The following is a 14,613-nucleotide window of genomic DNA, read 5'->3' on the forward strand; positions in this document are numbered from 1 at the left end:
CCTGTGGGCATGACCCCCACTCCTACCACCCTCTCAGAACATCACCCCACCTGGGCACTTCAGGCAGAGCCGCCACATGCTCCTCATGGTCCCCTTGTGTCTCTGTGACAGCAATCGCCCCACCTGGAGCTGTGGGGCCTGCCACGAGACCATATGCCACCTGTGCGGGAACTTTACCATGTGCACTTTTATATGTACCTAGAACCAGCCGTGCCGGGAGGCAGCTGTTACCAGTGAAAAAGCCATGGTCTCCCCTATCTTCCCAGGTCTCAGAACCCCACCCCACCCACTGCCCAGACTGTGACCGGAAGCTTGGCTGGCAAAGGCCCGTCCGTCTGCCCAGCTCTCTGCAACCCCCCTGTGCATCCCGCTTTGGTTTGGGTCCAGGTGCCGCCTTGCCAGCCTGCTCTTACCTGGCTGTCCTCATTTTGAGCTGCTGGGCCAAACCCCTGAGGTGACTGGGGTGAAGACAAGGTGTCCTGTGTTTGATGGACGTGTCTCGGTGGAGAGAGCGTCGAGAAGTCACCGAGGGAGGTGAGCAGCTGCAGGAGTCGGGTAACAGAACTGCCAGGCACCACTCAGGACAGAAGCCACTGGACTGGGAACCCACCTCTGCCCGGGACTCATCAAGTTCCTTGATCACCCGTCCACTAGGGCTGCTCTCGCCAAGTGCAACTTCCCGATCACCAGGCGCCCCTGCAGGGATCTGCCTGCCCCTCCAGCCTGACCTCAACTTCCAGGACAGGGGGAACCAGCAGCCACAGCCCCTCTGCGGCTGGAACAGGCCTGTGGAACACCAGCAACTTCCATACTTGCCTAAGTTAAATTCCTGTATCAACAGAGAATTCCAGTTCATAAGGACATTCCATGTCCTTACCAAGCCCCTGCTCATCTGTGGCTGAAGTTGCTGGGACGTGGCGGGACGGAGGGGACTGCACTGGCACTAACCCCGGGGCTGCACCTGCTCCTGTCTGCACAAGCGAAGCCCGGGAGATCCAGGTCCAAGTGCCTGCCCCATTCTTCCAGCTGTGAGGAAATCTCAAAGTAAAATCTGTCATTTTTCCCTCATCTTTCCCTGCAGAAATCCAAACATTATTCAGTTAAAAAAAAAAAAAAACCTCAGGGGTATTGAGTTTCCTTAATACAGTATTCACTTAAAATCCCCCACAAAGTTTAGTGAACCAATTCAGAAGATTTCTTTTTATTCCTGAATTTAAATAAGCATTTAAATAAATTTAAGTATATCTCTTCATTCCTCTTCATTCCTAAACAAGACCTGCTCTAAGTGTTTCCACCACAGAGAGCCGGAGGCACCAGTTTCCCGGTAACCGATGGCCACCTGTGAGCGACAGAGAGGACCGCTTGTTTGAACTGGGAGACAGACTGGGGTGGCTGGGATGTGCCTTTTCGAAAGCCAAACAAAAACCAGACCAGACACAGGAAAGACTCACAAAAGCACAATGTTTATTGCACCAGGACCGTGGCAACGTGGGGCTCCCAGGCCCCAGAGAGGACGCACAGTGCCCGGGGACACAGACCTGTGCACGCACATGGGTGACACGGCCAGGGCGTGGGACAGGTGAGTGCGGGGACATGAGCCCTGGGAGGCGGCCGTTGCACAAGGGCCCCCGCTCCCCTCCAGCTACCCCCAAGCACACAGTTAATCAGACCCAGATCCTAAGTCAGCCAGGTGACTGCCAGCATAAAGGCTTTAGTCATTTATGTTTATATATGTACATGTCACCTAGAGCTCGGACTGATTCCCTTCCGTGTTTGGCCGATGGCTTTCTGTGGAAGGAAAGGACTCAACGACCACCGTGGTAACTGCTGTAGAAGGTCAGGCCAGCACTCACCACTGCCCAAGAGATAACGGATACATTTTCCTCAGGAAAATGTTTCATAATTATCTAGTGGAAAAAGAAGAGCGTGATTTGGAGGAGAGGAGGGAGAGAAAGAAAGGAGACAAAATCAGGTCTAGCAGACAACTGAGGTTTTCAACGACAGAACATCACAGAAAAAAACACGGCAGGGCAAACAGTTCCCGCAGGAATGAATGTCACCACCTCAAGGGGAAAAGGAAAGGCCTGCCCCAAAGGTGGCTGTGTCCCCCACGATGGTAGCGTACGAGCCACCGAACACTCAGGTCAGCCCTCTGGGGGAGGAGGCCCCCGGCACCCTCCGTCACCTGCAGCTGGGACCAGAGACAGCTGCCCCGATCAGGCACAGGTATCACTACGCTCTCCCAGCTTTTGTAAAAAGAGAAATATGAAAACAGGAAGGAAAAACCAAAAAGAACCACCCACACAGAAAAACGACTGTATCTCCTCATATAAAGAAAGCAGCTCTTCTTCCTCTGCCCCTGCAAGGACCCAGGCCCCAAGCGGGGGCGGAACAGAAACAGCGCCAACCCAAGGGGGTGCCACGGAGAGGCCACAAAGTCAGAAAGTGTCCAGCCGAGAACAGCCGCTCCGCAGGCGGCCCGAGTGCTACATGAGTCCCCTCCACCTATGACGGCCCAGGGGCAAAGACGAGGCCGTGCACCTGCGGAGCAGGTTCAGACCGGCTCCTGAACCTCTGCTACTACTAGGCCACTTGTCTTTCTTCTTGAAAATCATCACCTTCACCGAGGACTTCCCATATTTATTAAATTAAAAGTTTGCAGGCACAGCTTGAGCAAGATAAAAAATAATCTTCAAGTTATACAATCGTCTAAATTCAAAAGCACTCACAAAATTGAGCAAAGCCGGCATTTGTGTATTAGGGAAAGGAAACATATTGCTAATGGAAGCCACAGGCCTGGCCAGAAATAAATGTTTCATACTGTTAAGTAGTAAAATAAATGGACAATTCTACCCTGGACACCATCTCAGTGAGACCCGTGGTAGCTGCAGCTGCCGGGGAGGCTCCAGCGAAGACGGCCCGGAAGGAACAACAGCCTCAGACACAGCTGTGCTCGCGGGTGACGCGGGGCCGCCCCACAGGCCCTGCTCTCCAGTCTCCAGTCACACACGGGGAAGGTGCACTGTAGGGCCACCCCCCAATTCCATAAAAGGGAGAGGTGGCCACGTGGGGTGGCCTCAGGGCTCTTCCTTTCGGAGGACAGATAAGGCGCAGAGGCCCCGCGGGCACAGGCAGGGCCGTGCTCAGAGGCAGCACCAGCCGCGAGAAGCAAGGCACGGCTTGCCGAGAGCAGCAGCCCACCGCACGTCTGTCACCCTGAGAGCCGGGAAGACACCTGGGAGGGGTGAACACCGTCCCTCGCCCTCTCTGACAGCCCCAGACGTGGGGCAGACACCTCCTGGTTCAGACTCCACTGTCCACGAATACAGGTCGGCCTGTTCCAGATGTCCCGCAGGTGTGCTGTCATCTTTGCTTGACACACATGCTGGGGATTCTCTTGCAGGGTTTGTCATGAATGTCACCACAGACATCCTGGCCTACAGAAGCCCAAAAGCCTCTGCATTGGATCATCTGCAGAAAGTGGTGCCAGGAGACCCCCACCATGGCAGGTTCACAGTGCAGCGGCCTGGAGGTACCAGGACAGCAGAGTCCCCATAGACAGAGCCCTCAGATCCAGGAAGTGATGCCTTGTCTCCGGGAGGCTGGGGGACAAAGCACATTGGTCCTGACAGTGAGAAATGAGACCCACCATTCCCACTGCCACCCTCAGGCACGAGTCCAACGCAGGAAACCAACACATTGCATCTTACCGTAGCTGGAAAACACCGCCCGGTCCTCTCCTGCAACTGGCTGGTACGCGCCCCCCGAGACACACCCACCCACGCACATTTCACACGCACCCTCCCCCCCCCCCACACCCTCCATGAAACTGACCTGTTTCCACAGCAGCATCTTCAGCGGCGATAGCTGAGGCTGGCAGCCTTGGCGGGGTGAGTCACAGCCCAAAAGTTCCGTCTACTCTGAAGCTTCTGGAAGGCGTTGAAGTTCCTCTTTTTCTCTCTCTTGAATTTTTTAATTTTCTTTTCCTACATCAAGAATTATTTGGTGTCACAATTCCCAAAAGGGCTCTCACCTAACCCGTGGTGGCTCCTTCTTGCACATACACTGGCAGCTTGCTCTGTGCAGACACAACTCTCACGTGCTTGCGCACAGAGTTATTCTCCAGGACAACCTCCCGTGGGAGGGCCCTGCTGCCTCTGCTTCACTGAGGAAGGGCCCAACACCGGGCCCACAGCCACACGCTGGACTGGGACAGGCTCAGAGCAGCCCAGGTCCTCCCCTGCTCGGCTCCTGTGGAGCCGTGCCAACCCGCTCCACCAAGCCCACTGTCATGACCATGCATCGTACCTTCCCTCGGTCAAACTCTTCATCCCAGGCATCAACCACAGTCTCGGCCCGGGCCAGTCTGCTGTCTTCCATGGCATCCCGACTGACCGCCGACATCTCGCCATCCCAGGTCAAAACTGCAAGACAGACACGCAGTGTCAGCATGTTTGTGGATTACCTACTACCCTGCGGATCGACGCCAAGAATGTCATTTGCCAACTAGACTGTTCTAATTATTCAAAATTTTTGAGTGCCACCTTTTGGTGAAACTGCACAAGGAAAGGATAAGAGGAGGACAGAGTGACACGATGTGTACAGGATGGTCAGCACAGAAACCCCACCAGCAACTCTCTTCATCATCATCTGTGTCACCAACCCTGAAGTTCAGTTCTTTTAAACCCAGGCCCTCCTCTGAAGAACAAAGATCTTGTATTCATTCTTAAGTCTGACTCACAAAGGTAACACTCCAAGTAAGAACCAGGATTACCGAGGCTGGAAGAGCTTTTTCACTCTGCCCCTTGTCCCCTACCAGAGACTCTAACACTCTGCCTGGCCCAGCCTTCCCAGAGCCACCTGTTCTGCTCCTGGATCCCTGGGAGAAGCTCTTCTGGATGCCTCCATGAACAGAACCCCCTGCAGTGGCCAAGGGTTTAAAGAGATTCCAACAAGCGTTTGGATTCCTCTTCCCATTTTTAAAGCCAAGCAATGCCTTCCCTCCACGTTCACAACACACCAGGATCCACCCCACACCTTCCCCCCTCCGAAACAAACCAACCGAAGGAAAACAGAAGTCCCATCTCAAAACCAGTACCTTTTCTCCCGTAGGCTTTGTCGGATGAATATTTGAGCAATTCCTGGACCACATCGGATTCTCGCTCTCTGTTCCAGGATACAAGAGGAGCCTGTCCCAGCCCTGCAATCACAGTAGCATTTACATACATTTAAAATAAACCACAAGGAAGCAATCTCACAATTTTTACTTGTAACAGAATTGCAAAACTTACTAATGATACTAACAAAGATCTTATGTAACAGAAAAGGCTCTCATCCAAGTCAATTTGTGAAAAAACAGAAGATGGAAAACAACAAAAAGGCTAAACACACTGCTGGTTATAAGGAGTTTTTTGGTTTGTAAGTCCTCGCTGGGGATAGGGGAGAGACCTAGCTCTGAATGGAACCCACCGCACCTACTGGAGCCAGCCTGAAGCCGCGCACCGCTGTGGAGCTGGGGGAACAGCCAACTGCCGCCATTGGGGGCCCCTCAAGCTCCCAAGCTCCATCCAGGGGAGAACCCGGTCACTGTCAATACTGTGCAGGTCCACCCGGCACGTCTGGGCTAGGACAGCACTCAGCACCCTCACTGGGCTCTGGAAACAGTTTCTGAACTAGCGCTCCGCCTCCTGCCCAGTCCCCTCGCACCCATGAACACACAGCTCCCGAACGTGCTCTCCTCCCTGCATAAAACCTGACCTTGTCTCTCCTGCCTCCAATTCTTCAGTGACTCCAGTGACTTCTGGGATCAGTGCCCCTGACCCCAGCACAAGGGCGTCCATGGCCCCCTCCCCTGCCTCCCCTCAGCAAAGCCCTGGGACCTGGCCATGCAGAGCCACTTGCCTGCTCTTGACACGCTACGTCTCTCCTGCCTGGAGACCAGGAACACCCAGCTCCACTCAGCCACTCTCCTCAGTGCTCAGCATCGAGAGCAGAGCGGGTGGGTGCTCTCCTCCAGGGCCCATGCAGCTGAGCACCGGCCCGCTGTGTGCAAAACGTCCCTGCCTGGCTCTGGCATAGGGTGGTTAGCCCTGAGGGCCTCGGCAGCACGTCCTGGGACGTTTGACCAGCACCCAGCACTGTCCCAGCACACTGCAAACGCTTAACCACGTTCCTCAGTGCCCTGCACTAAGAAGCCGGCTCCCCTGCTCTCAGGACTGCACGGAGCACGGCCTATTGCCACTTAGTGCAGCCTCTTCTAGAACAATCTGCTGGTCAGAAACACACACAGTGCTCACCGCGCAGCAGTAGTGTTCTGCAATACAATTCATACCATTCCATCTTTATTGATAAGTTCCTTTCTTGGGAGGTTTTTCTGTTTTGTTTTCTTTTTTGTAAGACAGAGTCTCCTGTCACCTGGGCTAGAGTACAATGGTGTCATCTTGGCTCACTGCAACCTCAAAGTCCTGGGCTCAAGTGATCCTCCTGCCTCAGCCTCCCAAGTAGCTGGGACTACAGGTGCCACCACACCTGGCTAATTTTTAAATTTTTAGTAGAGACAGGCTCTCGCTTTTGCTCACTCAGGCTGGTCTCAAGCGATCCTCCCGCCTCAGCCTCCCAGAGTGCTAGGATTACAGGCGTGAGCCACCACATCGCACCCAGCTCCTTTCTTGGGAGTTTGATAAATATGAATTAATCTCTAGGGTCCTATCTGACTCCAAATGCACTAACATAACTGGGTCCCCCAGACCGCAGGGCAGGCTCAGTCAAGCCCAGCTGCGTGCGCCCAAGCGGCGATGACTTTCTCTGCCCTTCGCTTGGCAGACGTGTCTGTGGCAAGAGGCTGCTGAGGCCTGCCCCAGCCAGCCCTGAAGAAAACGAGAAAACCAAACACACTTTAGTGGGGGTGGTGCCAAGGACAGCCACAGACTCCCAACAGCAAGAGAACGACACTATCGCCAGGAAGGCCCAGCGACATGAAGAGGTAGAGGAAGATTAACTCTGAACCCAAGTCTTCTGTGGGAAGCCTCGAATCAGAAGACCCACTGCTCGTGTCCACGGAAAGGTCTGACGCTTACGGGTACCGAGTCTCCTCCTACGGAGGTTTCGGTCAGTTGGATGCTCTGACTCCAAGAAGCTTCGACCTTGCTGCCCCAGGGAACAGACTGGGGGGAACAAAGGTAAGCGGAGCCCGCAGGTCTTCCGTACCTTCACCCTACCATCCCCAGGACCCTGCAAGCCCAGGCGCGTACCCACGCAGCCCCCAGGATGCTGGTGGCTCCCAGACGGCTCTGGGGCTGCGGCGTCACGGGGCCCAGTGCTCCTCTGGCTTTCTGGAGGTTCGTTCTCTTCTGCTTCCCGCTGTGACTCTGGCTTCCTTCTTTTCCTTTTCTTTTTCCTCGGAGACTCTGCCATGGGCTCCGGCTCGCCGCCGTCCGTGGGAGAGCAGCTGCTGGGAAGTCAGAGGCAACAGTCAGCTCTCTGCAAACCGGAGGCAGAGCAGGGGTTCAGGGACAGACACCCCCAACTCTGTAGAAAACACCACCCCATGGGACCCAGGGCACAAAGCAGGCCAGCTGTCCCCTGCAACATCGTCCCTTCGGCAAGTGAGCACGTGCTCTGCGGGGCTGGAAAAGCGGTGGACTTGCAAGTGCCTGCTGCCCACAGCCATACGTCCCTTCCTAACTGGGGCGTCCAACGAGCTGGAAGTACAGGCTGCTGTGACCTGACGTAACCGCAGAGCCTGACCTGGGCCAGGGTCCTTGGGCCATCCTGTGCATACAACGATGGCCAAGATCTGGACAATGCTGTCCATCCCACTGTCACTTTCAGAAACAATGCATTGATGTTTTCTTTTCTTTAGAGACAGAGTCTCAGTCTATTGCCTGGGCTAGAGTGCAGTGGTGTCATCGTAGCTCACTGCAACCTCAAACTCCTGGCATCAAACCATCCTCCCGCCTCTGCCTCCCAGAGTGCTAGGATTACAGGCGTGAGCCACCGCGCCCGGCCTCAATCCACTGCCATTTATTGCAGGAGACATTTTACCATATGCTCACGTTTTAGAAGTTCAGATCAGTACACCACACGTCCAGACCACACCTACCTGAGAAGGGACGGTTTTGTTTGTGCCTTGCTTCCGGGGGGAGGCACAGAGGCGCTGCCTCGCTCATGCCCTTACCTGTGCCAAGGTGGGTCCTGGTGGAGGCCATCTTCTTCACCAAGTCCCTCCGCTTCCTTCCTCCTCCTCTTCCTGTTTCTCACGTGGTGGCCACCCACGACACATCCCATCTGCTGGCCATTCACCTGTGGCCGCGTGCCCTTGTCCTCTGGTCTGTCGGCAGGCAGCTCCGTCTGGCCCTTCTTCCTGCACTCAGGGCTCCAAGGCCGTCCCTGCGTCTGCCCCTCCTGCGGGACGGCTGTGGCTGTGTCCCCTGGGCGCTTCCTCCTCTTCTTTTTCCTCTTCCTGTGCAGCGTGGGAGCAGCGGTGGCCCCCTCGAGGTGCTGTGGGAGGCACGTCTCTGAGCCTGGCCCCTGGAGCTCTCCCACGCAGCTCTTTTTCCTCTTCTCAGAGGGCCTCTGGGGGGACTCACTGGCCTCTGGCAGCTGGTGTGGAAGGGACATGAAGTCCCTGTTGACCTGAGGCACAGCCGTCAAGGCGGAGGGGTGGCTCTGTGGTTCCGATGTCCCTGGGGGCTGAGGGCGACTGGACAGTGACGCGGAGTTGGGGCTGATGGGAGGCTGTGGACGGCTGGGTGATCGGGGAGCAGGTGGCACAGCCCTGTGGGGACAGCCAGGCAATAGGGAGACGCTGCTCTGAGACTGAGGACCCAGGCAGAGCCACTCCTCTGCCCACCCTCACCTCTTCCCTCCACCTAAGCATTTCAAAAAGGTTCTTCCCTGTTGATTCTCAGATATACATAAATTACACGTATGTTTCAAAGACAGGCTGATGATAAATTCAAAGTCTATTTAAGATCAAAGTTAATAAGAATTGTTCTGTGTTGCAGTTTCTTGTCACCAAGCAGTTCAAAGCATTTTTGCAAACTCTAATTTCTAAAATTTTTAATACAAACGTGTTACAGGAAGGAAGCCGTAAATGGTAAGATTAAAAAAAATCCTGTTAGGATTAACTTTCCAACCTCCCAAAGGCTCAGGCTGTTCCCGTGCAGGCAACGAGCCTCGTGAGGGTAAGTCTGGGTGCGACGCACCCTCCACTATTGTCTGCCTCTGAGCGTGGAGCCGGGAGGCTGGGGAGACAGGCGTGCGAGGCCGGGTTACCGGCGGCTCGCGTAGGGGTGGCAGCCTGTACCACGCCAGGCGAGCCTCTCTGAGCCCCCAGGAAAGGTAAGTCCCCCCTCTGAGCTACAGCGTCCTTATCTGTGCGTAAGTGGCAGTCACACCTACTTCACACGGTCACTGAACCACACAGGACTGTCATCGTCATCATCTAAGCCTGAACAAACCATCATGGCTGTGCCAACAGCACTATAATGCTGTACCATACCACTCTAAGTGTTTTCTGGAATTTTTTCAAAAAAGGTTACATGACAAAGAAACAAAGAAGAAATATCCAATATGCTTCAAACGTTTAAGGACCTCCCATGTGCAAAAATATCGATGCTACGGGTGTGTGTGTGTGTGTGTATGTGTATGTGTGTGTATGTGTGTGTGTGTGTGTGTGTGTGTGTGTGTGTGTGTGTGTGTGAAAGAGGGAGAGAGGGAGGGAGAAGGAGGGAGAGGGAGGGAGAGGGAGGGAGAGGTGGCCAAGGCTGCAGGAACACACCCAGACGGGCCCGGACGATGCTGGAGAGGGGCAGACGCATGCACTGGCGCGACAGTGGGCTCAGACCCATCAGCGCCAAGGCAAACCCGAGCCATCCCACCCACCTGCCCGCTCACCCGTCGTTCTTTCCTTCCTCCCCAGCTACCAAAGGCTGTCACATCCCCATTAGCCGTCAGACAGCCACCATCACTGATTCTCATCCTGCCATTCAACACAGCCCAGAGGTCAAGCCCTCCCTGTGTGACGGCCTCGACAGGGAGGGAAGGGTCCGAACCTTCAGGAAGCATCTGCCAGAGTGACAGAATGTGCAGGAGCCCCAGGTAGGGAGGGCAGAGACCCCAACCAGACCACGGCCTGGGGAGTGCTGGTGGGGAGCCACGACATGGCGCTGCAGGCCAGACGGCCCTGAAGGGGCTCCTGGGACCCCAGGCTCACTCAGGGCCTTTCAGGGCTACAGGCCAGGCCAGGCCAGGTCACCACACGGATGTGGCACGCAGGCAAACACAAAGAGCATCGGCAAGTCAGGACTGTGGAGACCGACTGCCTCTGACCACCCACGCTCCTTTGTCACACGGCCACAGACGAGGGGGCCTCAGGCAGGACACCTCTGTACCTCCGCAGCGCACAGCGCCGTCCGCTCCTCTGCAGCCAAGCGCACGCAGCCGCAGGGAGACCGAGTCGCACCCGGCCCGGCCCGTGCCCGAAGCTTACCTGGCTTTAGGGACAGGCCACGCAGCGGCAACGACGGGGTGAGAGGTTTTCATGGGGTGGGTGAGGTCGGAGGATGGTGAGGGGGGAGGTGGACGGAGGTCACTGCCGGTCGCCCTCCGCAGGGTGCTGGCCTGTAGTTATCGACATAAATAAAAACTTGGTGGTCTAAAAGAGGTTTCCGTGAGTGAAGAGGGAAAATAAAAGTAACAAAAAATAAAAACAAAAAAATAAAAAAGCCCAGAAAGAAAGATGAGGAACAGAAGGAAGAAAAAAAGGGGGTGGTGAGGGGTGGGGGAAGGGTAGAAGAAGAATCAGAAAAGTGTTTTTGGTTAGAAACAAAAAGGAAAAAAGGAAGGAAATTTTAACAAAACTCTCAGCAACACAATTACATCCTTGAGTCGCTGCCACCTTGCCAGCTGCCTGCTACGGAGGTGCCAGCCAGCCCCAAAGCCTCTGCTCTCTGGGTTCCTCCCGCCCGGCCCAAGCATCTAGATGTGTCCCAGTGGGGCCTGCTCTCGTCTGGGGCTCAGTCAGGATATTCCCGTCTACAAAAATAGGGAACTGCCATCTCGCCAACCGCCACGAGCCACATGGAAGTATCACTGGATGACCAGGCGTCCCTCAAACCCTCTACTGCTTCCATCCCAGGACAGCCCTTGTGTAACCTGCACATGACCAGGAATGCCTGAAAACCACTTTGTTCCTCTGGAACAAGGGAGGGCAAAGCCCCTGGACAATGTCCCCCACTCCCCAAACTGTAATCAGACCTTCTCTTTGAACCCTGCCGACACCTTCCAGCAACAAAACCCCTCCACACCCACCTTCTTGGCAGAAAGAGCCAGCTTCTTGGCGGGTGGTGGAGACATGATGCTAGCGGGCTCGGGGGCGGAGCTACTCAGGACAGGGGACTTCGGCTTCACCACCTTGGAATCCGCTCCATTTGGTGGGGATTTGGAGTGACCAGTGACAGAACCATTTGTTTCCTGAGAATCACAGAAAGGGGCAGCTCCACTCTTGGGGGTCTGGGGGCCCTTGGCAGAGTCACTGCTGGCGGAGTGTTCCGGGCTGGAGCTGCTGGAATGCCCCGTCTCGGGGTCGGTGCTCCCGTCGCTCCCCTTCGGCCCGTGCCCGTTGGCAGTGGCTCTGGCCAGGAGCTTAGGTGAGGTAGAGTGGGCGGCGTCCCTGCCGTCCCAGGAGCCCTGCCTTCGGCTCCCACATTTGCTGCTGCTGAACGTGCCGGTACCAGGTGGCCCCTGAGAAGTTTTGAGAGGTGGGGAAAAGTGCTGCGGGGGTGCCAACTTCTTCACCTTCTTTCCGGGCTCATCCAGGACGGTCGGTGCATGTGTGGGGGTTTGGGACAGTCTAGGGGAAGGGGACCCCACAGGTGGCTTTGGAATAACATATCCATTCTGTGACTTCAGGCCTGGAACGGAACCATTCCTAGAAATGGGCACACCAATCTCCTCAGTGGTGTGGAGCTTTTTCGTCGTCACCGAGTCCTGTCGCTGAAGGACAGCAAAGCAGAAGACATAGTCAGAACCCCCGAGGAAGACCGGCTTCCTCACGGCAGCTCTCTCGCCTGAGGCCAGAGCCTGTTCTCAGAGTAGCGCGGCCTTCCACCAGCAAACCCAAGACCAAGCATTTCCGCGGTAAAGATGCTGTTACTTGTGCCAACGGCCTCAGTCTTCAGTGACCTGAGTGTGTATGAGTTTCTGTCTACCTTTATGCCCACTTTGCTATGAAAGCAGTACATTTTCATCAGGATTTGAGAAATACAAAAAAGTATAAAGGGAAAAAAACGTTATGAAAGCTCCATCACCTAAACATGACCATTTATCAACATACTAGTGTTTTCTCCTTTTGGTCTTTTCTTCTCAGTGGTTTGGCCTGCACAGCTGCACCCCAGTTTTATCTTAACACTATAATCCAAAGCATTTTTGTAGGTTATATTCTCAACAAATGTCCTTAATGTTTGACTAGCAACTGTCTCACTGTATCATTAGTATATATAACCTACACTGTCTCCAACTGCCCGTGAAATTAACAGTGAAGTAACATGCACAAGTATCCTTCCTCCTTCGTAACACTTATCACGTTGGAAAACAGTTACCCTGGACTTAAAGGCTTAATGTGGGCCGTCCTCAACCCCGTCGGGCTGCACCTTCTTTCTCGCTGGCTACGACAGTCCCCGTCACTAGTGCAAGGGGCTGGTATCTAGTGAGTGCTTAAAAAATACTGGTTGAATAAACAATCAAAAGATTGAACCTTTTTCTGTACTTAGCACCCTATGCTCATTCTCTGGAAATGGAGTTACCAGATTAGGACTATTTTCACAAAATTTGACGCTTTCTGCCAAAGTGCATTTACTGTTCCCTGATCGGAATGTGTATTTCTTTTTCAAAACATTTGCTATTAGATAATCTGATGCTATTTTTGGCTCTTATCACTTTAACATTTATATCCTTTGATCGTGCACTGGAGTGATTTTCAATCCTTGGAACAAGCTCTTTATGTTACAAATGTTAATCTTTTGTTGCAAATATTTTAAGTTTTATTCTTTTTTATTTCTAATATTTTAGGTACAAAAATTTAAATTTTAGTTTAGCCAATATATAATTTTTCTATATTTCATCCCTCAATTTTTTCAAATTTCAAAATATTAAGAGGATACAAATGTTTTGGTTAAATGGATAGTTTTACAATGCTTCAGGCAGGGCTATTAGTGTGCCCATCACCCGAGCAGTGTTCACTGTACCTGATAGGTCATCTCCCAATTTTAAGCTTACAAAGTCTTCCCTCTTCCATACATTTACTGAGAATTCACTTCTATTTTCTTGTGAGTTTTCTCTTTTTTCCCCCTACATTTTATAAAGTTTACTCTTTATTAACATTGTTTTCTAAAAGGAATTCATCTTTCTACTGCACTGCAAAACTCCTTCATTTGTTGAACATTTACATATACAATGGAACTTGTACACTGTTACTTAGAAGAAAAATGACTTTATCCAGTTGCACTATATGTGGAAAACTATTTTTGAAACAAAACTGGCCAGGCCTGGTAGCTCACGCGTGTAATCCTAGCACTCTGGGAAGCCGAGGCAGGAGGATCATTTGAGCTCAGGAGTTCAAGACCAGCCTGAGCAAGAGTGAGACCCTGTCTCTACTAAAAAAGTAGAAAGAAATTAGCTGGACAACTAAAAACATATAGAAAAACTTAGCTGGGCAGGGTGGCACATGCCACCCAGCTACTCGGGAGGCTGAGGCAGGAGGATTGCTCGAGCCCAGGAGTTTGAGGTTGCTGTGAGCTAGGCTGATGCCATGGCACTCTAGCCTGGGCAACAGAGTGAGACTCTGTCTCAAAAAAATAAACTAAACTAAAATAAAATAAAATAAAAAAATAAAACTGCTGATGATCAGGGAGGTAGCCTCGCAGGTGTGCCTGACACAGGGGACACTCTCGGTGAGCCCAGCTTCATCCCTGGGCAGAATGCTCTGCCCCTCAGAGCGCCCGCAGCGAGTGAGGCTTCCTGGCTTCCTGGTCTGGGCTGTAGTGACCATCAACTTTGCAAGCAGATCATGTTATTTTTTAATTGTTACTTCAATTCCAATGCTTCTAATTTCAGCTTCTATTTTCTCCAGTGTTGGAAGGGAAATAGATTTATGTAAATGACTACAACCCCTGCAGATTGTAAGAGGCTCTGACTGCCTGTGTGTGGGTTCAGCTCTTCAGTCTGAAGAGGATCGCACAGAAAGTCATCGAGAGGGTCCACCAAGCTTTAAATGATCAATCGTGTTATAAAGAGGAAACTGCTCACCACTCTGCTAATAAAACTGAGTTCGTAGCTGTCTTAGCACACAAAGATAACTTTGAGCGTATTTCCTAATTGTTAACACTTTCCTACAAATGCTTCATCATTTTCTCTCTACATAGATGGGTATGTGTGATACCTGTGTGTATACATGCATGAACACGAATGCACATACCGACACATACTACATTTCTGAACCATCTGAGTAAAATGCAGACATGGTGTCCTTTTCCCCTCCCTAAACATGCCTGTGTGCACTGCCTAAGAACAAAGACATCCTCTTACATAACCACAGCCTAGATACCAAACTCA

General features: G+C 52.9%; 1 protein-coding gene across 2 annotated transcripts in view; it reads right to left on the reverse strand.

Annotated features, from left to right (window-relative positions):
- Positions 1-1,444: 1,444 nt before the first annotated feature.
- USP36 (ubiquitin specific peptidase 36) overlaps positions 1,445-14,613 on the reverse strand; it is a 33,416-nt gene continuing 20,247 nt past the window's right edge. The window contains exons 14-21 of one of the 2 annotated variants that reach the window (XM_045527055.1): positions 11,314-11,997; positions 10,493-10,623; positions 8,177-8,776; positions 7,251-7,447; positions 5,099-5,200; positions 4,309-4,424; positions 3,835-3,986; positions 1,445-3,602 (exon numbers count right to left, since the gene is read on the reverse strand). In XM_045527055.1, coding sequence (XP_045383011.1) covers positions 3,855-3,986; positions 4,309-4,424; positions 5,099-5,200; positions 7,251-7,447; positions 8,177-8,776; positions 10,493-10,623; positions 11,314-11,997 — 1,962 coding nt within the window. In that variant the 3' untranslated portion in view covers positions 1,445-3,602; positions 3,835-3,854. Of the gene's footprint in view, positions 3,603-3,834; positions 3,987-4,308; positions 4,425-5,098; positions 5,201-7,250; positions 7,451-8,176; positions 8,777-10,492; positions 10,624-11,313; positions 11,998-14,613 lie in introns of both variants that reach the window. The other variant, XM_045527054.1, reaches the window with a different exon arrangement.

This window comes from Lemur catta, chromosome 15 (genome assembly GCF_020740605.2).
Source record: "Lemur catta isolate mLemCat1 chromosome 15, mLemCat1.pri, whole genome shotgun sequence".
Classification (NCBI taxonomy): Eukaryota; Metazoa; Chordata; class Mammalia; order Primates; family Lemuridae; genus Lemur; species Lemur catta.